The sequence below is a fragment of the Protopterus annectens genome, chromosome 4.part0 (assembly GCF_019279795.1).
Source record: "Protopterus annectens isolate FY-2018-M chromosome 4.part0, PAN1.0, whole genome shotgun sequence".
NCBI lineage: Eukaryota > Metazoa > Chordata > Ceratodontiformes > Protopteridae > Protopterus > Protopterus annectens.
In genome coordinates, this window is record NC_056733.1 from 1,895,038,397 (window position 1) to 1,895,065,820 (window position 27,424).

The window sequence follows — 27,424 nt, forward strand, 5'->3', positions numbered from 1 at the left end:
GTAGCTTTTTCTCTTCTCATATGAAAGTCAAGAGCAAATTCCCAGTTCTTAGAACAGTTTCTTTATGTTGCAGGTAGAAGAACAAATGAAACTTTGCATTCCCTTTTCCTGTGTGAACACAAGCCTTCATGGGAAAACATGAAATTAAGTTTTCTTCAGTAATTCTGAAACTGTAGTGTGTTACATATTATAAATGCAATACATAACTATACTCAACAGAATTTCTTCTAGAAGCATATCTTCAAATATGAAATAGAGTTTAGTTTGATGACTTTTTAAAATACTGTGTTTCTAAAACAGATGGTAAAGTTAAAAATCAGTTCTGTGGCTAGATAACTGAATAAAACCTTGAAACGTAAAGCTTCTTTTGGTTAGTCAAAGCTCGCTCTTTCAGGAAAGAATTTTTTTTTTGCATGTTTGTGCATTTGTTTGTGTTTGTTGCAGAGGCTGAACGATGCTTTCAGCAACATGACGGTGATGCCCCGCGAGTCTTTCTCTGCCTTAACACTATATCTCCCGTTTCAAATGTAATCATAATGTTCTACAAGCAGATTACCCCATCATACTGGCAATGTGGGTTACATTCTGTTGTAAAGTTTGAATGTGTTGTAGAGAGAAGTCTGAGACTGTTTTAGTGACATGTGAAAGGGAAGAAGAATATTTATATATCCTTATGTTGCTTAAGCGTGGTTACTAAGTTTTAAGGCAAGGGACATGAAATGAGTCCATTAAGAATATTGGCCCTGCCCCCTCCCCTTTGCACTAATACTCCAAGTAGTCTAAGTTGTCCGCTGTTTCTTTGATGTGGGGTAACACCCCCTATGTATGTAACATATTTTCTAATGAGGCAAGTGACTGAGCAAACTCTTGTTTTTCTCTCATCTTCACTAATACCTCCAGTGCCTGGCTTGCTGCTTGAACCCAGGCTGCACTGGTAATAGCCGGAGCCTTATTGGTTACATCATGGAGCACATTTATAGCTGCCTTTTAAGACACTGAACCTTTAATGGTGCCATGTGAGATGGTGATCATCTTGGCTAAGTGATTAGAGAGTAACATCCAAGACTGTCCATTATTAAGTAGCACAGCAGCAAATATTAGGCACTCAGCATTGCATGTAATAACCTCATCCTGAAGACATATATACATCCATATGATTACAACTTGTTAAGTAATGACCCACGTATCTGCTAGAGGTGAAGAGGAAGAGAACAATGTCCAGGATGACAAAGGAACATCATAACAAAAAGAACAAGCCATGTCCTTGAGATGCTGAATCCAGAAATAATCGGCTTTTTCTGCTGAAGTATTTCTCTTTAATGGTAGTTTTCCTCCAAGCAAAGGTCAGAGCACTGTAAGTCTATAAAAGAATAGTTAATGCAGGAATTGCAGTGACTCAGCTGACTTTCTCTCTAAATAAGTCCCTGGGGCTCTGATACTTCTCTGTTTACAACCTACCATATCAGATGAGTGGAATGCTTTAGAAATAATGGTTACCTTATTTGGAGCTATGGTGCTCCTTGGGATTTTTACTGGCTTTATGGAAACTTGTTGAACCAGCAGCAGATTATATATAATACTTATACACAGCAACAGGCATACATTTTCATTAAACTGCATTTGCTTTACAGCAGTATGAAATAAGAAGCCTATCCCCTCTTTCCATTTAAGTATCTTATATTCGTCCTACATCCACCCCAACCTTTCCTTCCCTTCCTCCATCCACCTCTTCCATGTTTTCTTGAATGTTTCAGTGGTTGATTCTCCTGCATCCATCCTGGTTGTTTGTTCCATGCATCTACAACCAGATCTGTGGAAAAGTATTTCTGGAGATCCAGAGAGTTGTTAGTGCCTACAATCTGCCACCTGTGCTGCTGCCTTCCCTCTCTTTCCTTCCTGTTCAGAATGATCCCTTCACATCTTCCTGAAGTGATCTTGTGTACCAGTGTCATACGTCCTCTCATTTCTGGTTTCAGATGAGAAGAGCCATACCTCCTGCAGCCTCTGGTCACACTTCGTTCCCTGTATGACATATATTTTTCTAGTCTCATTTCTGGTTTCAGATGAGAAGAGCCATACCTCCTGCAGCCTCTGGTCACACTTGGTTCCCTGTATGACATATATTTTTCTAGCAGCTTCCTTCTGGGGTCCTTCCAATAGCCTGATATCCTTTTCCTTATATGGCCTCCAAAACTGCATGCAGTATTCAAGGTGCAGTCTAACCAAGTCCCTGTATCCTCTCTCTTTTTCTGCTCCTGGTGGACCAGTCCAAGTGACAGCAGTCCACCCAGATATTTTTGGTACTCAACTGCCATCAGTTTAGTTTAACTCCTCCCATCTGACGTCTCACATAAGGGTTGTTATGGCTGAGGTGCAATACTGCTTTTGTTTACATGGCATCTTAACTGCCACCTTTCTGCTGTCTTTTGCTGCTTTTCCAGAGTCTTCGCTGGGCTTTCCTCCCATCCTGTATGGCTGCACTTATCATTGCACCATCAGAAAAAAAGTTGATCCTGTTCTTCATTCCACTCAATATGTTTAGAACAAATATGCCTAAGATTACTGAACCCAGGTCAGGCATCCATTAGTCAATCACTTTCTTAATTCCAGACATCACACCTATAACCACAACCCTCTTTATCCTGCCATTCAATCATGCAGTTATCCAGTTCCTCAGTCTTGGTCATACTCACATGCTTCCAGCTTTTCTAGCAGTCCCCTGTGAGGGACTGAATCAGGGGTCTTGCTGAAGTCCAGATGGACTATAACTGCTGGCACTCCTCTGTCATGTTTACAGTAATAAAGTCATCAAACTGAATCAGCTTTGACTGGAAGATTTTTCTGGTTGTGATTCCATGTTGGTTGTTGTCCTGGAAATTATTGTCCTCTAGAAATGCTACCATCTTTCTTCTCAGGATTCTCTCACTTTCGCTCTCTGTCTCTCTCTCTCTCTCTCTCTCTGACTTTCACTGCCACTATTGTTATGCTGAATTGCATGAGGTTCCCCTTTTTCAGCTTCCCCTTATGTAAACATACCACAGTCATTGTTCTGCTCTCTTCTGACATTTTTGCACTAAGAAATGATATGTGGAAGCTCTCTGTTTTGGTCTGCCAAGGCACTGGCCAGCCCTTTTGGGACTAGGAGGAAGCCTATCTGGTGTTTCTGCTTTTTCCTCAGTGACAGCAGGCAGTTCCCTCTGAACCTCCTGCCTCTCACTTCAGGTGTCTTTATTCTGTTCTGTCTATACGCTCTGGCCTCCTTCCCAGCATGGCATCTTCCCCTTGTTTTCCTTTATGAATTTTGATGTAAAATATTAATTTGGTACCTAAGCTTTTTTTTACAGTCTTATCTGATATAACTCCCTTCTTTGCTCAGCCTGGGAAGATTTGTCCCTCCCCTCCTTTTTTCTGCTATGCACCTTAAAAGCCCTTACTTCATTTCTTGATACCTTTTGCTAATTCTCTTTCAGTGTTGACATTTGGTAATCTTACCATCCTTGTTGTCTTTTTGGTGGTCGCCTAGTTCTGTGCTATCTCCTCTTCCAAAACATTTCTTTTTCATATCTTATATGCCCTAGCTGTCGTCATAATTGCTAGTTTTACTCTCTTGTTTTTTTTAAGCCACATAGGTATTTTTTCACCTCTTCCTCATACTCTTGTCTATAACCTTGAGTGCTCCATCCCTGATCCATTCCCGTACCTTGTTTATTCCCTCAGCTTTCTCTCTGTATCATAACTCACTGACCATCTCTAACATGTCATACCCTAGTCTTCTAATTGCCTTTGTATTTTTACTCTTCTGTCTATTCTAAACCATGCAGAGGCATACTCAGTGGTATCTAATGATGCCTTAACCTGGGTTTCAGTGACAACCTCTACATTGGTTGGGACATTATCCTTTCTGGAACAGTCCTGCACCAAATGACTGAACTACTCATAGCTCAAAACCCATAATCTACTTTTGCTGTGTCTCTACCCTAAAGCTTGGAATCTCCCAGTTTACTGCTAACAATTCTTATCCTTCAGGTATGTTACCCTGTTTTCCTGCCCCACAACTTTATTCATTCTACTAGAATTCCATGCTCCTCTCCTGTAGTTTCTAATGAATGATGCACTGTATCTGTCTGCTACCTCTCCCCTTTCCTCTGCCTTAACTGCCACGTTACTTAAACTAGTTCTGACCTTGGTTGTACCGTGAAATAAACACATTCCCATACATGCATACAGTCACAGATAGAAAGCATATACAGACATACATATATATGTATGCACCTCTATCTAGATGCAAACTACAGAGATACAAACTTTCCTAAATAAGCAAGTCCAGGAATATGCACACATGTATATAGATATCAACATACATACACAATTATATAAATGCATACACAAAGACATGCACTTTCGCACATGCATACACAAACATTGTTATGCCAGCAGAAGGCAGAGCTGTGGCTTTCTATACTGGCTATTCAGGTGGCATGTACCATTCCCTGATCTGGCACCACCATGAGCTCATTACACCTGAGTAACGCCTCCAGGTGTTTTTGGAGTTATATCCTACTGATGCCCCAAAGAGTCAAATACTGCTTGTTCATATTTGCATGGATAATTCCAATACCATACTATTTGCAAATTTTAAAATATTTCATCTTAAAGATTACACAATAACAAACACAACTGCATTGATATTTGACTGCTGTCTAGTGCAAGTAAAGAGATATTAACTTAGGTTCATAGGTAGGTACTAGGCTATTGGCCCTAGGGTCTATATAAGCCTAGCCAAAAAGGTACTCTGGCTTTCGCCACCCAAGAAAATTATTTTCCTGTGCCCCTGTTGAGCAGAGCCACAGAGGTGATCCCTGGGGTGAATTTCCTATTTTCCATCCAATCATCAAGATTTTTTTTGAAGAGTGCAAATGAGGAGCTTTGCTTGATATAGATAGGTAGTTTGTTCCAGAGTATGGGAAGTCTCTGGGACAGGAATCTATCCCTCCAGCATGTTCTGTTTATTGTGGTGACAAGGTTTAGGTCCCTAGAGTGTGTATCTTGGAGGGATTGGGATTTCTTTAAGTGGAGCATGTCCAGCAGCTCTGGGTTTGACATAGCTTTGTATATTAGGCAGAGATCACCCCTGAGTAGACAATATGCAACGGAGTAAAGCTGGAGTTTTTTTGAGACGGTCCACTTAGGGCATCTGTTTGAGGCTGGTAATCCTCTTTGTGAGGTATTTCTGTGGCCTTTCCAGTTGTTGTAGATGTATTGTGAGGTACATACCAAAAGCGGCATTGTACTCTATAATGGGTCTAATGAGCGACGAGTAGAGGGGAACAATGACCTCTTTTTTCCTAGATGAGAATCCTTTTGTGATATGTGCCACGTAGAAGGATTTCCTGACTACTGTGGGGATGTGATTATCAAAGGAGAGACTACTGTCCACCTGTGTCTCAAGGTCTCTTATCACACTTTTGGTGTTAAGTAGACTACTACCTATGTGGTAGCTCATGGGTACAGAGTTTTTACCAAAGGGGATGACAATGCACTTTTTGGCATTGAGCTTGAGGCCATGACTTTGACACCAGGCATCTATCTCAGTGAGGCCCTTTTGTAAGATGTCCACATTGTTAGGAGTTTTTCCTAGTTTGCAGTCATCTGCGAACCTCATTAGCCAAAGACCTTCTGTGTTAGCATGTACTTCAGAAAAGTAGATACCAAACAGGAGAGGACCCAGGACAGAACACTTGTCACTGGTCTGAAGTCGGATTTGGAGCCTGCTACTTTCACAGTGTGGGTTCTGTCAGTGAGCCAGATGGCAACCCATCTTGTGACATAGGGATTTATACCTAGTTTAATGAGTTTAGCTATAATTACAGAGTGGGGGATGGTGTTAAAAGCCTTGGCAAGATCTAGATAGGCTGTGTGAACCACCTTACCCTCGTCTACGGTTTTGGTGACTGTTTCAAAGAAGTCTGTCAGGTTTAGGAGACATGATCTGCCTTTTACAAACCCAAACTGGGTGGGGTCTAGAGTTTGGAGATTACCAATGTCTTTGTTTATAAGTTCCATGATGATACGTTCCATGGCCTTGCAGACCAGGCTCGTTAGGCTAATGGGGCGGTAGTTCCCGGGGTCTGTGGTGGTTCCACCTTTGTGGAGTGGGATAACCGTCATTGTGCGCCATTCAGTGGGCACAAAGCCTGAGGTGAGGCTATGATTGAACATGGTGTTTACGTGGGGTGCCAGTTCATTCTGTAGTTTGTGTAGAATGCAGCTTGGGATGTTGTCAGGACCCATGGATGCTGTGCTCTTGGCTTTGGAGAATGTGTTTTTTACCTGTGCAGCCATGATTACAGGAACTTTGCATTCTTCTGGTATAGAGATGGGACCTTTAGGGGTGAGAGAGGGGTAAAGTTAGCACTGAACCTATCTGCCAGGATGTTGGCAATATCAGTTGGTTCTGTATATTTATGCCATTGTGCTGTAACTCAGAGCAGATCTGAGTGTTGCCATTGAGATTCTTGACATATCTATAGAATGCTTTGTGGTTGTCTTTAGAATCAGTGGTGATTTTGTTTTCATAACTAGTTTTGGAGGATTTTATGAGGGATCTCAGCTTCTTACTGAGGCTGACCAGGGAGTTCCTCCAATCATGGGATTCTACTCTTTTTTGCAACAGTTTCTTTATTCTGTTGTAGAGTTTGTTTATGGCAGGGGACCACCAGATTGGCTTCCTTTTTTTGGAGGATAGCATCTTGGTTCTGTTAGGGATAGCCCAATCCATGCACTCGTGTAAGTGCTTGCAAAGTTCATTTGTGTAGGATTCAGCAGTCGTACCTCTATTGTCCGTCTGCATGGGTGTCGTAAAGTTTACCAATTCTGTCTTAAGAAGCATGAAGTTGGCTTTGGAGACATTTTTTACAGTGGTTTCCCTAATGGGGGGTGGGGGCGGGATGTGGATGTCTAGGGTGATTAGCTTATGGTCGGATATGACCAACAAGGAACTGACCTCTGGTGTGGAACACCGGTCTCCCATGTTGGTAATGACCGGGTCTAAGATATTGTTGCCCCTGGTGGGGCTGTGGATTAATTGATCCAAGGTATTGGAATTTATGAATTCCAGAAAACGTTGAGCAAATTAATCATCACTGTTGTTCATATAATATTTATTTATATTTATTTATATTATTATAAATGCCGTATTTCTGTAAATATCTCAACAAACAAGTAGCAGACAGAACTGCTTAGCCTTATATGAAATTGATGAACTAAATGCTGCTGTTAGTATGTGTATAACCTGAGTAGTTGCTGAGATATTGTAAATTGTTTTGAAAATATTATACAGTTAATAGTTAACTGTGCTTATTGTGACTTAAACAATTCAGTTTAAGACCTAGAATCTAAAAAAATACTTCCACTAAAAAAAAGGGGTTGTGGTGGAGAGTTTAACATTTATACTGTATAGTAATCCATATGCTTCCAGAGATATGAACATTTGTTTGAAATATAAGGACATAATTTGATTTTATAAAAAAGTGTAGGCTCCACCCATTGGAAGTTACAATGAAACTTCCAGACATCAGTTGGAGGAAATGAGTTAAGAAATGTGCAGATACATTTCAGTGGGCTTGCCATATCAAATTCTTTTAATTCATAGATCATTAGAAAGTATAAGAGAAAATGGTGTTTTCAAGGAGTGGGCCCAATGAGACAATTGCACAGCAATGTAGATTTTTTTATATCATATGCTGTAGGTCCTCAGCCCCTACCCCGATTTAGAGAATGTAATTGCATTAAAGGGGAAGCATGTGACTCGGTCTGGCTGTAATTTATTGCAGCTATAACTCAATTGTCCTCTGTCTCAGCAAACCTGTTAAGCATTATGTATTTGACTCGCTGTGCTGTGCACATAACTGTGCTCATTGTACTCAGTTTATCTGATTTATTGCACACATGAATTAATTACATTTGTGTCACACTATAACTATGATTAATTATGTATGTGACTCAGGGTGTTTGAGACACACTTTATATGCCATTCACTGTGCATATAACTCAATGTTCATTATGTCTTAGCAATGGGAAACATTGTACCTGTTACCCAGTGTGCAGTGTGACTGCTCTATGTCCATGAGGCTCACTGTACATCTTTTTCACTGTGCCTGTGAAACATTGTGCCTCTGATTCTCTGTTCTTTTTTCTCAGCTTGCCAGTGAACCATTCTGTCTGTGACCCATCATGCATGTGACTCAGTAGACAGTTGATTCTGCTGACTTTTGGCACTAAGTGCCTGTGGCACATGTCTGTGAACCAGTGTCCATGTGATTCTGTGCACATTTGACACTGGATACCTGTGACTCAGTGTACTTTTGACACCTCTTTGAATCTGTGTGTTCATGACTTATGCCCATGGCACATTGGGTATAGGATTCAATGTGCATGTAACTCTGTGCCTTTGACTTATTGTGCCAGTGACTTAGAGTGCATATAACAAAACAGATATGACTGCATGCACTTTTGACTCTGCATTCCAGTAACTCATTGTCCCTATGACTTAGGGTGCATGTGACTCAATTAGTGTATGCCTTGTGTATACATGGGACTCTGTGTACTTTTGATGTTCCATGCCTGTGACTGATTGTGCCTATGGCTAGGGGAGCATGTGACTCAGTAAACACATGATTTTGACTTAGTCTACTTGTAGCTCATTGTGCCTCTGATTTAGTATGCCTGTCACCCATTGTGTCTACGACTCTGTGTGCATATTACTTATTCTCTGTGTGGCACATTGTGCCTCTGGCTTAGTGTGGCTGTGACTTAGTGTGCCTGCAAACCACTGTTTTATGACATAGTATGTCTGTGACTTAGTGTGCATGTGACGTATCTGTGGCTGTGACTCATTCTGTTTATCATCTATTATGCCTGTGACCCAATGTGCCTATGACAGATTGCATATGGCTCATTGTGTGTGTGTGACACATTGTGCCTCTGACTGCCTGTGAGTTGCTGTGCCTGTGACCCATATCTATGACTTAGTAGTTCTCTGACTTAACATACCTATGACATATTTTGCTGCTGGCTTAGTATGCCTTGACATAGACAGTCTGTGACCTATTGTGCCTATGACTTCATGTGCATGTAACATTGTCTGTGTGGTACATTGTGCCACTGGCTTAGTATACCTGTGACAATGTGCTTGTGATCCATTGTTCCTATGACTTAGCATGTCTGTGACTCATTGTGCATGTGGGTTATTATGTCTGACACATTATGTCTCTGATTTCATTTGTCTGTGACTTGGTTTGCCTGTGACCCATTGTGCCTAAGACTTTGTATGTCTGTGACTCATCGTGCCTTTGACTCAGTGTGCATCTAACTTATTATGTGTTTGACACATTTTGCAACTAAGTGTGCCTGTGATTCATTGTGCCTATGACTTTGTATGACTGTGACTCATCATATCTACGACTTAGGGTGCCTGTAATTCATTGTGTGTATGACACATTGTGCCTGTGGCTTACTGTACCTCTGACTCACTGTGCTTAGGAATTATTGTCCATGCATACTGCAGTTCTCTGCTTGCACCTTCCTTAGTATTTGATGTCCGTTGTCTACTGCAGTGACTGCCAGGCAGCATAAAAAAAATATTCATCACCAGAGAAAGGGATATAGAAAAGTGCTAGCAATTGTCTGTACATATCCTACTCTTTCTAGATAATCCTCTTAAAAAACAGATCATTAATTAGCCAGTACAAGGACTGAAAAAGCATGGCTGGCACTGTGGCTAATATAGAACAAAATAAGATGTCCAAACGAGTAGTGGTCACACCATAAGCTCCATGCATAAAACGATGCAAAAATGATCAACCACAATGTTTATTAAAAAGTTAAGCACTTTCTTCCCATATAAAACGGGGACTTCATCAGAACTAAATTCCTCTCACAAGTCAACCCTCTTTATACACAAATTAATAATTGAATAATTAGTTAATTACTTAAAAAAATTAAAAAAAATGTTTTTTTAATTAAATATAGCACCCTAACATTATAACTTTCTACAATAAATACTATATTAATACATTATTCATTAATCATTAAAATTATGCCTGATTTAAATACATTTAAAGTACAAGTGCTTTTTTCTTTAAAACAGGCACCAAAGACAAATGGTCATTTAATCCTGGTTCTGCTAAGGCATTTAGTTTAACAATCCAATAAAATTCTCTCAAATCCACATCAAGCTCCCACCAACCACCTCTTGGGTTGTGTTTAATAACTTCTAAGATTCCGATCATAAATTTTGTATCCCCTTGACAAACCAGTGAATGCTTATAAAGGGCATTGTTGATATTTCCCTTAGCTATGGCATATAAATGCTCATATATTCTGGTACGAAATTTTCTCTCTGTTTTGCCAATATAAAAATATGAACATGTTTGGCAAATGGATACATAAACCCCCTTTGTGTCACTATTGCCCTTCTGCAATGGAATACCTTTGATGTTACTCTCTATGTAAATCACATCTTTATTCAATACAAAGGGGCATTGTTTGCAACAACCACACCTGGTCATTCCCTTGGTGGACATAACCCTGGGTATAATAAGATGTCCTGCTTTGTAAACAAAACTGGGTGAATGACCCAAAGTATTAAAAATTTTGGTGTTACCTTTAAAAATAACCCAGTTTTTTTTAACAGTCTCCCTAAGCATGCATTCTCCTGAGCCATAGGGGATAACCATACTCATGCTATATCCATCCTTGGAAAAACCTGGGGTGGTTTGTTTGTGAATTATCTCACCACTAGCTAAAAGGGCCTTATATCTAGAACCCCATCTTCAACCACCTGTTTTGCCACCCCATTCAGTAAACTGCTAGGATATCCTCTCACCCTAAACATTTCTGTGATGGTGGAAACTTCTTCCAAAAATGTTTCTCTGTTGGATAACATTCTCCTGCCCTTACTAACTGTCCTTTGTAAATATTCTTTTTAGTGTAGAAAGGATGAAAGATTTGAATTTGTTCTTTTCTTTATCTTTGGACATCATCACATCCAAATAACTAATCTCCACATCTGAAGAGTTGGCTGTAAATTTTAAAAAAAATTAAAAAAATGGGCTTATCCAGTTGATATGCTCCAAAAACCATTTAAGATTAGATGTTGAATCCTTCCAAAGAATAAAAATGTCATCCAAAAATCAATGATACATAAACCACATCTAGGAGTAAATACTTATAAAAATGTGTTGCTTTTCCTATGAGTAAAATACCAAATTTGCGTAAATGGGGGTGCATGCTGCCCCCATTGCAACCCCCTGAGTTTGTTTATAAAATTCTCCCTCAAACATGAAGTAATTATTGGACAGTATATATTCCATGACAACCATAATAAAATTTATCATTGTATCTGAAAATGAAGTAAGTTCCCTGATAGCATTGTAAAATAATTCTAATCCCTCCTTTCAGGGAATAGAAGTGAATAAATCCACTACATCTATGGTACAAAAAATTACTTCATTATTAAACCATCTTTCATTAAATTTGGACAGAAAATCCCAGGAGTCCTTCAGTAAATAATCAACAGCTTATACAGAATCTTTCAAAATTCTGTCCACAAACATGCACAATGTATGTGTAGAACTATTTTTTGCTGAAATTATAACCCTAAAGGGTGGTTCCTGAATGCTCTTGTGCACTTTTGGAATGCCAAAAGCCGTAAGTTCTAGGGGATGCTCAGTTTTCAAAAAGTTATATAATTCTTCTGAAATAACTTTTTGGAATAAAGAATCTTCCAGGAAAAACTACATTTTCCTGTGTGCTAAAATAGATTCATTCTTGGATGAAATTTGATATCAGAAAAAATCTTAAGTTAATTCATTCACATAATCAGTGCCATAAAAAAGCACAACACCCCCACCCTTATCAGGCTTCATAATCCTGTATATATTATTAGTTCTAAAATAATTTGAAAGAGTGTGTTCATCTGTAGTTAAATTAAACCATTTGGTGAATTTATGACTCTTAAATTCATTTTGAATGTCGCCCTCACATGCTCTTTCTAAAGCCATTATTAAAGGGTGAAGTGGTGGGTTGAAACAACTTTTCTTCTTAAATGTCTGTTTCTGCTTTTCTCCTTGACTAATAACTACATTCCCTTTAAACATAATTTTAAAATTCAGTTTCCTGGTATATCATTTTAGCTCCATAATAGTATCCACTGTCTCAACTTTAAAAGTGGGAACAAACTTAAACCCCTTCTTGAACAACGAAAAATATGTAATGTCTATACTTAAATCTGTGTAATTGTAAATTTTGTACCCATCTGATGATACACATATACCATTGTAAGCAGTCTGTATCTTGGTCTCATTGTTTGATCTGCTTATCTGTGGTTGTTTCTGAACCCTCCCCTGTAATTCCCTCTGTTGTTTTGTATGGGTGTGTACATGTCCCCTAAAAAACCTTTTTGTCTATTTCTATTTTCAATGCGTTCTGACCTTCTAATAGGTGGAAAATTAGAATTATAATCATCCTGAACAGACGCGTCCTGTTCTGAACTCACGTCATTGTGTAATAAATTAGGCTCAGCATTGTGTGTAGCATTAATAACATCCAACTCAGCATGAACACTGGTAAACCAATTAGGTAATGGATACACCTGTTTCTTAACATAATTATTGTCATCTCTTAAAAGTTTTTTCTTTTTACGTTCTAAATTTACTTTTGCACTGTATTCAGCCTTTTGAAAAATGTTGTCATACTGCTCAATATTAAATTCAGATAATAAATCGTTCACAAGCATCCCATTCATTTTATCTAAATCCTCCAACATACAATTAATACGTTTATTATTAGATTTAATGATAAAATCCATAAGTTCAAGCCCAAATCAATCAGAAAGTGCACATAATTCATTACCATCACAATGTCTAGTGTCCATCCCATTAGGGAATTTATAAAGTCTTAGTCCTTTCGGTATGTGTTGTTTCTTTAAACTCTCATGTAAATAAAGATTATTGCATTGAAGAGCATGTACCTTGAGAAGCAAAGCCTCAAAATCCTTCATTGTGGTGTTGAAGGATTTATGTTCTTGTCCATTCAATACCTGCGGGTTGTTGCCTGTGAACATAACTTCCCTCATGATTCTTTCTCTGTAACTAGAAAAAGATAAGCATTTAGCTGAAGTGTCCACCATATTTCCATGGCTCGTTTGTGGTCGCATGCTGCCCTCTGGTGAATTGTCAGAGAAATCACCTTGGTTGGCTATCCTAGGAAAGGAAAAACTGATCTTTTTTCTTCGAACGTCGCTAGGGTTGAAACTATCCTGTTGAACGTGAATAGAATTCATTCTCTTGTTTAGATCCACTACTTGTGATAAAACCGCAATGATCGCTGTTAAATCCATATTTTCAGAACCCTGGTTGACCGAGAGAAGAATTGGATTCATTGAATAATACATTATTAGAGGCAAAATCCCTCACACTGTTGTCATCGGAAGTGCCTTCCATAACTCCATTTGCACAAAAATGGAGAATAAGCTGTCTATAAAAGGCAATGAAAAAAACATACTCAAAGACTCGGTGGTACGCCTCCAATCTTCTCCCTCAGGTCTGTGTAAGCCGTGTGGCCCTAGTCCAACCAAACTAATGTAGTAAAACTAATCCAAAAAAAAAAAGTTTGCTGGGCATCCAAGTAAAAGATGTCCAAACGAGTAGTGGTCACACCATAAGCTCCACACATAAAATGATGCAAAAATGTTCAAACACAATGTTTATTAAAAGGTTAAGTGCTTTCTTCCCCTATAAAATGGGGACTTCATCAGAACTAAATTCCCCTCACAAGTCAACCCTCTTTATACACAAATAAATAATTGAATAATTAGTTAATTACTTAAAAAAATTCATTAATTCATTAATTTTATTGGATTGTTAAACTAAATGCCTTAGCAGAACCAGGATTAAATGACCATTTGTCTTTGGTGCCTGATTTAAAGAAAAAAGCACTTGTACCTTAAATATATTTAAATCAGACATAATTTTAATGATTAATGAATAATGTATTAATATAGTTTTTATCGTATTAAGTTATAATGTTAGGGTGCTATATTTAATTAAAAAAACATTTTTTTTTACATTTTTTAAGTAATTAACTAATTATTCAAGTATTTATGTGTGTATAAAGAAGGTTGACTTGTGAGGGGAATTTAGTTCTGATGAAGTCACCATTTTGTAGGGGAAGAAAGCACTTAACTTTTTAATAAACATTGTGGTTGAACATTTTTGCATCCTTTTATGGGTGGAGCTTATGGTGTGCCAACTACTCGTTTGGACATCTTATTTTGTTTTATTGAGTTTTACTTGGATGCCCAGCAAATGTTTTTTTTTTTTTTTTGGATTAGCTTTACTACATTCACTGTGACTAATATAACCTCAAGACAGTCCCCCCTCCCTGGCACATTCATTCCACAAAGTCAGATAGATCCCCCAGGCCAAAAAATTACTTCAAAAGATCTGAAACCATTTTTAATGTACATTACAAAATACTCTGATTTCTGTGAGTGTCACAACATCCCCTGAGAATTCTTCTGACAGAAATGATGTAATCCAGGGTTTTTGTTTGCAATCCTCAGCCTATATGTGTAATCCTGGACCTGTGTGGGCAATTCTCAGTCTGTACATATAATCCCAACTTTTTGGAGGCAGTCTCCACCACATGTAATCCTGGGTTTGTTTGATCAGTTCTGAGCTTGCACATGTAATCCAAGATTTTTGTGGGCCATCCTCAGTTTTACTTGTAATCCATGGTCTTAGTAAAGCATTCACAGCCTGCATGTGTAATTTAAGGTCTTTGGAAAACATTCACTGCATGCACTTATAATCCAGAGTCTGTGTGGAAAATGCTCAATCTGTGCATGTAATCCAGAGATAGGGTGGTCAATCCTCAATCTGCACACATAATCCATGGCCTGTGATGGCAGCCCTCATGCTGCACATGTAATCCAAAGATTCTGTGTACAATCCTTAGCCTGTGAAAGTAATCCAAGGTCTTAGAGAAATTTTACCAATCAATGCAGGTAACCTAAAGTATTTTGAGGTATTCTTTAGTCTGCACATGTAATCTAGAGTGTTTGTGGTCATTTCTCAATATCTCACAAAAAAACTTCTAACCTGCCTTTCTGACCTTAACTTTAACATGCCCACTCTGCTCTGGTTCAAGAGCTACCTAGACAATCGACACCAGTCTGTCAAATGGATTAACTCCCTATCTCCCCCACTCCCAGTCACCCTAGGCATACCCCAAGGTTCAATTCTCTGCCCACTTCTTTTTAATATCTTCGCCAACTAACTCCACCTAGCTACCACAAAAGCTGATATAGTCCAATACGCTGATGACACAACCCTCACATGTTCTGCACCCAACATCCAACTTCTACAACAAAATGCCCAAATAGCCTTCACTGAAATTGAGAGCTGGCTCAATAACTCACAACTGATATTAAACCCCCAAAAAACTCAACTCATGCTGTTTCATCCAATCAAGTCCAACAACCTCTCCTTTTCCATATTCCCTGCCAATAAGACCCAAATCACCCCTAACTCAGCGGCAAAACTCCTAGGAATTACCATTGACCAACAGCTCAAATTTAACAAACACATAGCAACCATCTCTAAAGTCCACAAAAGACTAGGCTCCCTCTACAGATGCAAAAGGTATCTAACCTCAGAATCTCATATTGCCATAGCCAGAACTCACCTCATATCTACACTTCTATATGCTTCCCCCACACTAACAAATCTAAATAAAACCGACTTGAATTAACTTTCCACCTGCTATAACAAGATTTGCCACCAATGCCAAATCACATCCCACCATTGCCATTCCCTACAGACCCTACACTGGCTAGAATTCCCCAACCTACTGAAGTATCATCAACTCAACTTAGCCCACCATATACTGTACTGTCCCAAAACAACTCTTGCCCTGGTCAGCCTTAACTTCTACAATTCAAATAGACAACTAAGCTCCAGCAAAAAAGCCTTAATTGAAACCATCTCATGCAAAAACAACTCGGGAATTTCTCTTTGCCCATGAAATTGCTAAAACCTAGAACAACCTCCCTCCTGACCTTAGGTTTCTAAAATGTACATCCTCTTTCAAGAGTCTCCTGAAATCATATCTATACACCAACCATTTATGCAACTGCAATAAAGCTCCATAAAGCCACATAGAACTATAGGGATATCTATGAACAACACAAGTGCATGCTCTGCCATGGTTGCTCTATAAACGTATTATATGCTGTTCATGCTATGCAACACCTCGTCTGACTGCTTCTAAGCTGCCCACTGTAAATATTGTGCAAAATGTTATCTGTTCGTCCATCTCAGGAATGGGCAATGCTGTAAAGTGATATTTTTGTTGTTACACACTGTATATTTTGTACAAAAATGCCACCTTTCATCCAACACATGAATAGACAATGCTACTAAATGATATATTTTTCTATTGTAACATCCACCTGTAAATTTTTATCTATGTACTGTCATATTTTTCTCTCATCTCTGTTGCATTTTGCAGCTTTGTAATTTCAGGTTAATGGAGCTTTTCTCCCCTGGACTTCACTGAAAATAGACACTTGCTGTCCAGCTGAACTATTCTGGATAACAAATGTTACATAAATAAATAAATTAAATTTCATTACAGCTAGTAGCTGTAATCTGCAATCCTTGCGGGCCATCCTCCATTTACACACATGATCTAGGGTTTGTGTGGGCAATATTAAACCCATTTTGTCATCCTCTCTTTACTTGAAGCTTTGCTAGTAACATAATGGTTGTAAACCTGAGCCAGGCTGTGTATTGATCTTTCCAATGCAGTTAACACTAGATGTAGTCTGATCCTGTCTGGACAAAGGAAAATAATGGACTGGTTACCTTGGTGCTGTTGGAAACAATGCTCCTTGCAAGCTTGAGCTCCTCCCCCTGTTCTATAACCCCCTGCACCCCAGAGAAGTACTCAAGTTCGTATTGCTGCCATTGCAGCTATGATAGATCCATGCTTGACTGAGCTTTTTTGAGGTTTATCTCTGCTTTTGGTACAGATAAGTGCTTACATTTTGTAAATTATCAGTTTTACAACTTAATCTTTTCACCATTTGTTGCCTCCCCATCCTTCATAGTAATAATAAAAAAAAAAAACCTTTCTCCTTCAGCTTTCCTTGCTGTTCATTTATTGTAATATGCATTTGCTGTATTCCTTGCCTATTTGGAGAGTTGTTGAGTTATATTATGGTGACGGCCTACTACTTATTATTTAATCTATGATTGTGGCTGACTTTAGCGGAAAGCGCAGAAGAAGTTAAAGTGTTTGTTTTTAAGAAATGTTCAGAATGTGAACGTAAAATTCTCCCTCCTCAGGATCCTCACAACATATGTGTGTTGTGTGTCTTGGGATAGAACATTTATATTTTGACTACTCTATTTACAGAATTTTAGTTCCAGGACTTTACTTGATAGAAACAATAAACTTGTGTTTAAGGGAATGCTGAGATCAGAGGTGTCTGAGAAAGAAAAACAAAGAGGTCAGGACAAGAATAAACCTTCCAACCATGTAGAGTAAAAGAAGAAGAAGAGAAAGAAAGATAAGTCAGATATGCATATCATGCAAAAACTATTGCTAGCCAAGGAACCAAGGACTTCTTCATCTCTGTGCCATGGACCTTCTTCTGTAGCGACCATGCCAGGTCCTTGTCTCCTTCTAGGAAGGAATCATCAGGTACCACAAACTTGGTAATGAGTAGAAGAGCAGAAAGCTTATTCTCAGTGCATGGGATTTCAAGATTGCTGCCCTTCTGTCCAGCTTCTACAATATCCATTCATTCATACATATCCCAGAAGAGATGAAGTCAACTAGATTGTAAACAAATGATGTTGGCCTTTGTGAAGGCCCCTTTGCAGAATAGTGTAATCTTGGCCATCTCTGTGTCTAAGGTGGCTTGAGAAGAAACCCTAACCAATTTTACTTCAGTCCCTCTTCTGGACCAGGTCTGTATTACAATGTCAAACTCACAGGTGTCTGAACATTGTAATATCAAACCCAAATGTTCGAAATACAAAAATAGCGAAGGCATGGCACACTGATTTTTTTTCCCAGGGAAAAAAATTGGTGGGTCATTTTTGGGGCTTTACTATTTCCTCCACTGTGGTGCAATCTCAGAGTTGTTACTGCAACTTCAACTGTACCAAAACCATCAATGATGAAATATCTTTTCTTTGATGTCAGTGCCCTTGGCATTTGTGGATTCCTCAGAAATGACCTTGGTGCCTGGGACCACTAGAGGCAAAGCATTCATCACCAGTCTGTCAGTGATGACTCAGATTTAGTCCTTCTCAAGGATGTTTGTCTTTTCAGCACAGAAATTTTTCATAGTGACTTTGCCTCTGGAGTCTTTGGCACAGCCATCTACCATCCTTCCTGCAAAGTCAATGCCTATTTGGTCACTGCCAATGGTCTCTGGCCTGCATTCCATGGGGGACCTTTTGACAAACAAAAGAACTGATAAAGGTTGTTTACAATAGCAAATACAGTCCCCATCAGTTCAGGCATTGGCACTGCTGATACAGAAGCCTTTATCCACACATTATTCATGCTCCCAGAGGACAGACTCATAGGCCAGAATTCAGAGGCCTGGGGAGTCTTCTTCCCAGAAGAGTTCAGATAACTCATCTCTAAGCCCACCAAGGAATATGTAGTGTAAGAATAAACAAACACCTTGATTCCCTGTCAGAGTCTTCCTCTCAAGACACAGATCTTGACAAAGGGGAGTTCTCTCTCAAATTCCTCATGAAGACATCTCATTTTTTGAGATACTGCTATTGATGAGGCTATGAGGATACTGGCCAACTGATCCCACCTGCCTGAAGGATGATATCTTGCAGGAAGCCTATAGGTCCTCAATCCAAGTGGTCTGGGTGATGCCACCCCAGGATAAGATGATTGACATAGTGTACTCCAAAGTTTGGAAATAAATGGATGTGGCTGAGCCCATCCAAGTGATGCAGTGTAGGATGTTGTGGACCCCCAAATATAGACAGCATTAGAGCAAGGGACCATTTGTAGACTACATACTGGTATCACCAAGCGTGAGGTCCCAGAGGAGACTCAGGCTAGCCATCCACCTAACAGGGAATCTTGGATGATGGTTAGCCTCAGGGAGCACATTTATGCATCCAGCATATTTTCAATCAAAGCAGTGAACTATCTTGTGTGTGTGTGGGTGTGTGTGTGTGTGTGTGTGTGTGTGTGTGTGTGTGTGTGTGTGTGTGTGTGTGTGTGTGTGTGTGTGTGTGTGTGTGTGTGTGTGTATATTAGATTTCGTAGAGGTTTGGCTGAGAAGACATCAGATACTCTGAAACAATTGCCTACGGGTGAGCTTTGATCCCAGTTGAAGACCCAGGTGGTGACTATTACATCTGTCTCTTTGCTGAATGCATTTGTTTCACAATACAGTGTAAGGAGCATTTAGTGCAGTGGACTCATGTATTGCAGTGTCACAGCAGATGATATTCTGTTAGATATTGTTGCTGCTGAATACAAATGGATAACACATTTAAATGCTGGACAAACCTGATCTAAATGCATCAGTGAGCATTAAACCTATTTTAAATTTAAGACAGAGATGTTTTAAAAAGTAATAATATTATTGTTGTATATGTTTTTATGAATGATTTAGCTAAAGTGTCAGTGATTTGATCATGTGACTAGTGGGATTTGTGTATATAAATATGCATCTATTTCTCATAGCAAATTATTAGGGGTGATAATAGATGATAATCTTACATTCAACCTGTATATACAAAATTGCATAAGAAAAATTCATCAAAAAATAGGGATGCTTTGATGCCAAATCCTTTTCTAACAGAAGCAGCTAAAACTACAATTGCTACTGCTTATTTCCTCCCATCCTTACTAACCTCCAGGCTTCACAAAAAGGAAAACTTGAGCAATGCTATAACAAAGTTGCTAAATTTGCATCAAATATCCCTTTCAGAGCCCATTACTGTGCAGCACTGAATAGAATAAATTGCTTAGAACTGCTTCACCAACTAACATATACACACCCCCTACCATTTCTAAAATTATCCAGCATCCATCTGACTGTGCAGCACTAAAAAATATTCTACACAACTATGTTTCCATTCGATCTTTGTGTTTCAGTCGTCAAACTCCTGTCTGTCTACAAGCCTATCAAATCTGCTGGGCATTGTCTGTACTTGTATAAAGTTGCTAAGACCTGAAACTCCTTACCTGTATTCATCAGTTCAATGCCCTCCCTCCCATCTTTCAAAACCACACTGAAAGACTTCCTAGCTAAAATCTGGATCTGGTCTTGATTAAAACCAGGATGAATTATATCTCTAAATGTGAATAAGTACATTATCGTTCCTTATACCTCCTTGCTCTCCCTTCTTCACTTACTTCCTTAGTTTTATCAATTTCTCCTTTCTGACGCTCTCTCTAAATATACCATAAACTGTTTTTCCTCACTTCATATTGCAATTCCTGCTTGTATTAGACTAACTTACCTTTATTTTCTCTACAAACTATCTAAAATGTCTCTAAATATAAAATGATTGTCATATAACTTGTATCGATTCTTAACCAATGTTTTTATATTTTGTCTAATTTGTTATAATTATACAAACTGCAAATGTTTTTGCATAATTTTTGAAGATTTGTAAAATTATTGTTCTTAAAATGTTTTGTAATAATTTGGAGCTTTTCTCCCTGGGCATCTACTGAAAATGAGTTTCTACCCAGTCAGACTTTTCTGGTAATCACCCACAAACTACTAAATAATCCACACTTCTGCCCATCCTTTCAAACTATAATACAAACACACACCCCTACTCAGCATTTTAGGACCTCTAACAAGCAACTCTTAACCATAACTAAACCCAACAAAAGAGCTGGACAATGTCTCTATTCCCATGCCATTGCCAAACTTTGGAATGTGCTCTCTCTCCGTCTTACTCAACTAGACTATAAAAACATTTAAATTTGCACTAAAAGAGCACTATCTCAATAGCCTTGTCTGTTCTTGTCATATAATTAAACCACCTTAAATGTTTTGGCCACTATACTCTACAAATACGTTTACTAACAATATAGTTGCAATTTACACTATCTGTCTTCGTACCCAATCGCTCTTGCTTTCTTTATTTCTATGGCTGAATAAACAGAATTGATTAAACAGTATTCTTACTTATAAGAATATACAAACCGAATTACTAATAATCTAACACACTGGGTTTATTTTTCTTGTATTGTATACCTCTAAATATGTATTTGTCCTTTATACCTACTTAAGTTTGTATTGTATTAAAACTTTCTTGACTTTCAAAGTTAAGCGGATGTTACGTAAAATTTTTTGTGATTGGATGGAGCTTTTCTCCCAGGGCCTCCACTGAAAATTGGTCATTGGCCCAGTGGACTTTCCCGGTTAACAAAGGTTAATAAATAAATATCTCTAAATATATATATATATATATATATATATATATATATATATATATATATATATATATATATATATATATCAAACTGTAGATATAAATATAGGTATCTCTCTCTCTCTATATATATATATATATATATATATATATTTATATTTTATATATATATATATATATATATATGTGTGTTTGTGTGTGTGTATATATACAGATATAGATAAATAAATCTTTGAATTTAACATATAACTTGTTTTACTTGCATTGAGTAAGAGTTGTGGCTGAACGTTTGTTGCCTTGTTGCCTTACAGCTTTGCTGCTGAACATTTTTATGTATGTTTGCTGTAACTGCCATTCTGTAGTTTTTATGTGACATTATTACTCAACTCTCCAGTTTGGTTGGTTGCTTTGGGTTCTGTGTGTTAGTGTGACAATAGACCTAGCTGCACCACACTAATTTTGTGGATCACTTCAAGGTGTCAATCATCAATGCTCCTTTTGATGGAACCTCCTTATTTGGGCAGAATGTGAAAGACATGCCTTTGCAGTGAGGACAAGATGTCAAAATACTTATCCCTGTTGGAGTTAAGTTTTCAACTTTACAATGGTCATTTTTGAAATCAAAAGGGCACCAAAAACTTGCAATTTAGGAAATCCCAACATCCTCAGCATACATAGCAGTATGACAGAGGATCCCACAGTGGGGGGTCTTCTCATCAAACTGCCATCCCAGAGACAGAAGTGGCCTACTTCAGCAGGGGTCTAGAAGATCCTTTCAAAGTTCCAGCTAGAATGAATCTTGAAAACTGCCCAACTGTCTCACTCTGGAAGCAGTCAATGGATGTCTTTCACTGTATCTGCTCACTTAGTTGGCCATCACACAGGGCAAACTGATAATAGAAATTACATGCAGAGACTACGCTGTACTATTTCTAATGATGCCCAAATATCCACTCTTACACTCCTTAAACAGTTCTTCCCCATCAGAGAAGGATAGCTCTTCAGAAGGTAGAAAACGTTCCAAAAAAAGAGCCATCCAAGAGACCCCAGCAATCCAAACCAAAAACGGTATGGATTTTGCAGTAAAATCTTCTCGATGCCCAAAACAACTCAGAACCTCAGACCAATTGTTGAACTGAATCATTATGTGAAGGAGTCATTCCAGATGGTTATAGTGACACTGGCTTACCTTTTTTCACAGGCAGGAGATGGTTGCCCTCTTTAGATCTTCAGGATACCTACCTGCACATCAAAATAATGAAGCCATCCAAGAGATTACTACACTTTCATGTGGGAATCCTTCACAAATTTTGAGCCCTGCTTTTTGGAATCACCACAGCCTGGGTGTTCATAAAAGCATGGCTGCAGTCAGGGCACATATGTGAATACTGGGAGTGGGGATTTCCCCTACCTGAATAACTGCCTCATAGTGTTACTCAATATGGGAAACATCTCACTGCAAGGCAGGACTTACTTCTGTTCTGTCTGTCTTTGGGATCACTGTCAGTATGGCCAAGTCCCAGCTGGATCCATCACAGTCCCTGACATTCATAGGCTGCCAGTTGGATACAGTTAATCAGAAGGTAAAATCCCCACAAAACAGGGTCTCTTCCATATTTTAATAAGTCTTAAGTCTCTGGCCACAGAGGTGTTGTGTTTGATCGCTCCCTCTGTTCAGACAGTACCAATAAGGAACTATTACAGTGTATTTTCAGGTCTCAATTGAACCAAACAACCCAGCCTTTGACACATGTGATCAGGCTTTCAAACATTTGCATCAGGCATCTACTGTAGTGGACAAACCAACACAATCTGTCTATTGGCTCCCTGTTTATTCAGCCAATCTCCAAGGCCTTGGTAATGATAAACACATCCACTCTGGAGTGAGTAATATTTTTAAGACATGACAGCCCATGGTACATGAATACCAAAAGAGGCCAAATCACATGTCAATGTATTAGAAATAAGAGCAGCCCACCTAGTGCTGCACGTTCCAGGACTGACTTTCCCTAGGGTGCAGTTCCATCCACTCCAATAACAAGGCAGAGGTATGATAGGTAATACGCAAGGCAGAACATGCTCGTACCTTCCTTTGCAGAGAAGGCAGAACTGTTTTGGAATAGGCTGTAACATTACATTGTTCCTTTTAATAATGCACATACCAGGAGACATCCATTGTGAATGCAGACAGGTTGAGCAGACAAATACTACTCTTACGCAAATGGCCTCTCAATGTTGCAGTATTCCAGACGATATTTCAGAGTTTATTTATTTTTATGTATTTATTTATTAATTTATCTAACATTTGTTTACTGGGAAAGTTTGACTGGGACAGAGCCTATTTTCAGTAGAAGCCCCTAGAGAAATGCTTCAGACAAATGTCTTGGAATGTGGAAGGAAACAGGAGCACCCAGAGGAAACCCACCCGAATACAGGGAGGACATGCAAACTCTGCACAGAAGGCACTCCAGCAAAGAACTGAACTAGAGAACCTCCTGCTGTGATGTGACAATGCTAACCACTGCATCACTGCACCACTGAGTTGGGGGAAACCCTGTTGTAATCGCTGCTTCACAATTCAACGCCAAATATAACCGATTCTCCACCATTTTACCCCAAGAGGAACAGCCTCCAAGAGATACATTGCCCTACATTTCGACCCCAGGTCTACTGTATGCATTGTCCATATTTCCACTTTTAACTAGAGAGCTACAGAAATGCATGACATATAGAGCAAATTTCATTCTCATAGCCCTGTTCTGGCTACACCAGCCATGGGTCCGCCCATTGTGTCCTCACTTCAAGAGAAGACAATTTCTCCTTATGTAGCATCCAGGCAGCCTCACATGGTTATTAAATCCCCACACTTAACCCATTTCATCTTCTATATTACAAGTGTTTACTTTGTAGTAGACATAGTCAATAAAGTGGCTAGCCACTCTTCGGTAAAAGTCCCCATGTCTGCCATGTCACCCTGGGACATCTGGGATTTTCTTCTTCATGATTAATGCCTTTTAAAGTATCTAAAGCATTCTAAAAGGAGTTTTACACTACAGGCCACCCTTGGTTTGCCCTACTCGTATTTGAGATCTGAATTTTGTACTCCAAAGCTTAACTACGTCTTCATTTGGATAAGATAATTCTGCAGATATTACATTTCTGACTTGGAGGGATATCCTTCTGGTAGCCATTACTTCTGCAAAGATAGTATCATGAATGAATGCTCTAGCTTCTAAATTCCCTTGCATGATTTTCCATCACGATAGAGTCATGCTTAGAGATAACCCTTCATCTATGCCAAAAGTAGCCACTGAAGGGAATTTGAGTCAGCCCATTCATGTACTGGTTTTCTTCACAAATTTTTCTAACAAAGGTGAATACCAGTTGCCTTGCTTGCACACCCACAAACAACATTGATTTTACCTTCTTCACACAAAGGATTTCAAAAAAGATGAGCAATTGTCTGTTTCCATCCTTTTCCATTGTCAAGTAACTGAGCTTACCCTATCAACATGGATGTTCAATTGTATTAGTTACTGTTACTGTCCTATGACACACCCTTGAGCACTAGGCTGAAAGCACACACTGTCAGAGCTCAGGCCACATCCACAGCCTGTCTATGAAATTTGTCGTGGGAAGAGATTATTTCTACATAGTTAGTCATACATACATTTGTTAAATACTACAATTTGTCTTTCTGGAGCTTGAGCTTCCTTTGTAGCTACAATTCTAAAAGGCTTAATGTCTTGGTCAACTCATGGTCTGCTGGGAATTTTGCCCACCAGTTTCCAATGTCTAGAGAAGACCACAGTAAATATGTAAGTTATGCTTCAGGTTAGATGTATCTGGTCTTTGTCCTGAGATTTGAATGACCTGCCTCCCTATCAGCCGACAAATTGTCATTTACAATAGGGATCTGTTGGAACTATGGGTGCTTCGTTTAGGATTTGTAAGCTGACCAATCATCTTAAGTCAAGAGAGGCAAGGGTTTATAAGACAGGAGAGAAATTTGAGCTTGTAAAAAATGCCATTGGTGGAAAAAAGGTGCCATGGCAATCAGTTCAAAAGTTCCCCATGTCTGGAGAGAGACCGTGTAAATCTCCTGTTCTAGTAAGTCTATGACATAGGTTATTGATTCCTTGGCTATCATGTGTTCCATCAGAGATGCATTTGCTCATCGGTACTGCTATAGTGAATATGAAAATACATTCCACAGCTGTGGAATGTGAGAGCATCCAACATTCAAACAATTCATGGATTATGAAAATTTTGTTTTCTTCTTGAAACATTTGGAATGGCTGATTATGGATTGTGAGACCTATAGTATTCTGAGGGAGACAGTGATTCACTCTTATTGATCCCATGCGACCATATAAATGGCCTTGAAACAGTCCAAGCAACCATTATTTAAATGTTTCCACTTTGTTAGTTCTGTTGACCAGTTCCAGGGTGCCATACATTGGAAAGTTATTATTCAGGCTAACGGTAAACTATATGAGATAACCACTCATTCTCCTGAGCTAAATCTTTTTTACCAAATTTGCGATCAGACACTTGAGTTTCTCCAATTGTTTTACCATGTTACTACAGATTATATTTGCTAGCCTCATTTTTTTGCCATCTCTGCAATGACTATCAGGCCTCCTATCTGGATACCCTGTTAGTTAGTTCATTTCACCCAAGAGTAACAGCCTGACAGCCTACTTGTTCTTTTGAGGAGAAAGAAATGGAGACCAGACGTGGTTTTCCTAACTTGTACCCCCAAAGACCATGACAATTAAGTTAATGCTTAGTGCTAATGGCACTGATGGAGTGCCCCTTGTGAAAACATGGCCGCCTGGCTCCTCCATGTGCACCAACATGTACCACTTTGCCACAGTGGTTGGTGGGCTGATAATTATGATTCCTAAGTCACCATGCCACAGTGGTTGGTGGGCTGATAATTATGATTCCTAAGTCACCACTTTGACACTATCTGATCTGTGCACCCAGGCTATTAATTGAACCCAGATTGCTGTTGCAAAAGTCATGACGTCATCCATTTTTGCTAAAGGAGCTGGTAAGTCAGAGAATTTATTAACCGCACATTGATTTAGAGGGATAGAGAGTTATTACTTAGTGCCACATTTCATTCTAATAAGTAGCTGGAAGGTAGAATTGTAACCCTTACCCATTTCCCTTTGGTGACTGACGTATTAGCAATATTTCAAAATCAGGCAGGATATTTCATGGCTTTTATTATTTTGTGTCTGTGTCATGTGAATTTTACAGGTGAAAAGAAGTCATATTTCAAGAGTCTAGTTGCACACTGCTACATGTAGTCAGGGAAAGACATATGCTGGCAGCATTAACAGTAAGAACATCTTAATAAGATTGTGGATTGGGTTTAACAAATATTACAGAAGAGGATAAATAAAAAAGGTATCTAGTTTGTCTAACAATTTGAATTATAGCAATAATAAATGGTTATTGCAACTGCCTCTGCAAAGTGCAACAAAGGGTAGAGAGATCAGTTTCTTCTATTGTTGTGTGAATAGTTCTTATCTAAACACCTCTTCTCTATCTATATTTGTCACTTAGGTGTTATTCTGTATATTCTGCTGGTTGGATATCCTCCTTTCTGGGATGAAGATCAACATCGCCTATATCAACAGATCAAGGCCGGAGCCTATGATGTGAGTAACTGTACATTCAATAATTTTTCACCTGCTATGGGCATACAATACATATTACTCGAGAACTGGTTCTGAAGCATTAAGGAAATGGAACAATGATTTCAATCCTTATTAACCTGGGTTCATTTAGTAGCACTGGCCCTGTAGGAGATGGGTGGGAGTTAAGGAGGAATGGGAAAAAAGCTGGTTTGATTATCTGAGGTAGAGGGCTCTGTCTTATCATTGCAAGTCTTGCCAATTGTT

The 27,424-nt window shown here is 38.9% G+C and overlaps 1 protein-coding gene across 2 annotated transcripts in view; it reads left to right on the forward strand.

Annotated features, from left to right (window-relative positions):
• LOC122800065 (calcium/calmodulin-dependent protein kinase type II subunit alpha) overlaps window positions 1-27,424 on the forward strand; it is a 1,141,826-nt gene that overhangs the window by 371,035 nt on the left and 743,367 nt on the right. For both annotated transcript variants that reach the window (XM_044069562.1, XM_044069563.1), the window contains exon 5: window positions 27,087-27,181. In XM_044069562.1, the coding sequence (XP_043925497.1) occupies window positions 27,087-27,181 (95 nt within the window). The remainder of the gene's footprint in view (window positions 1-27,086; window positions 27,182-27,424) is intronic.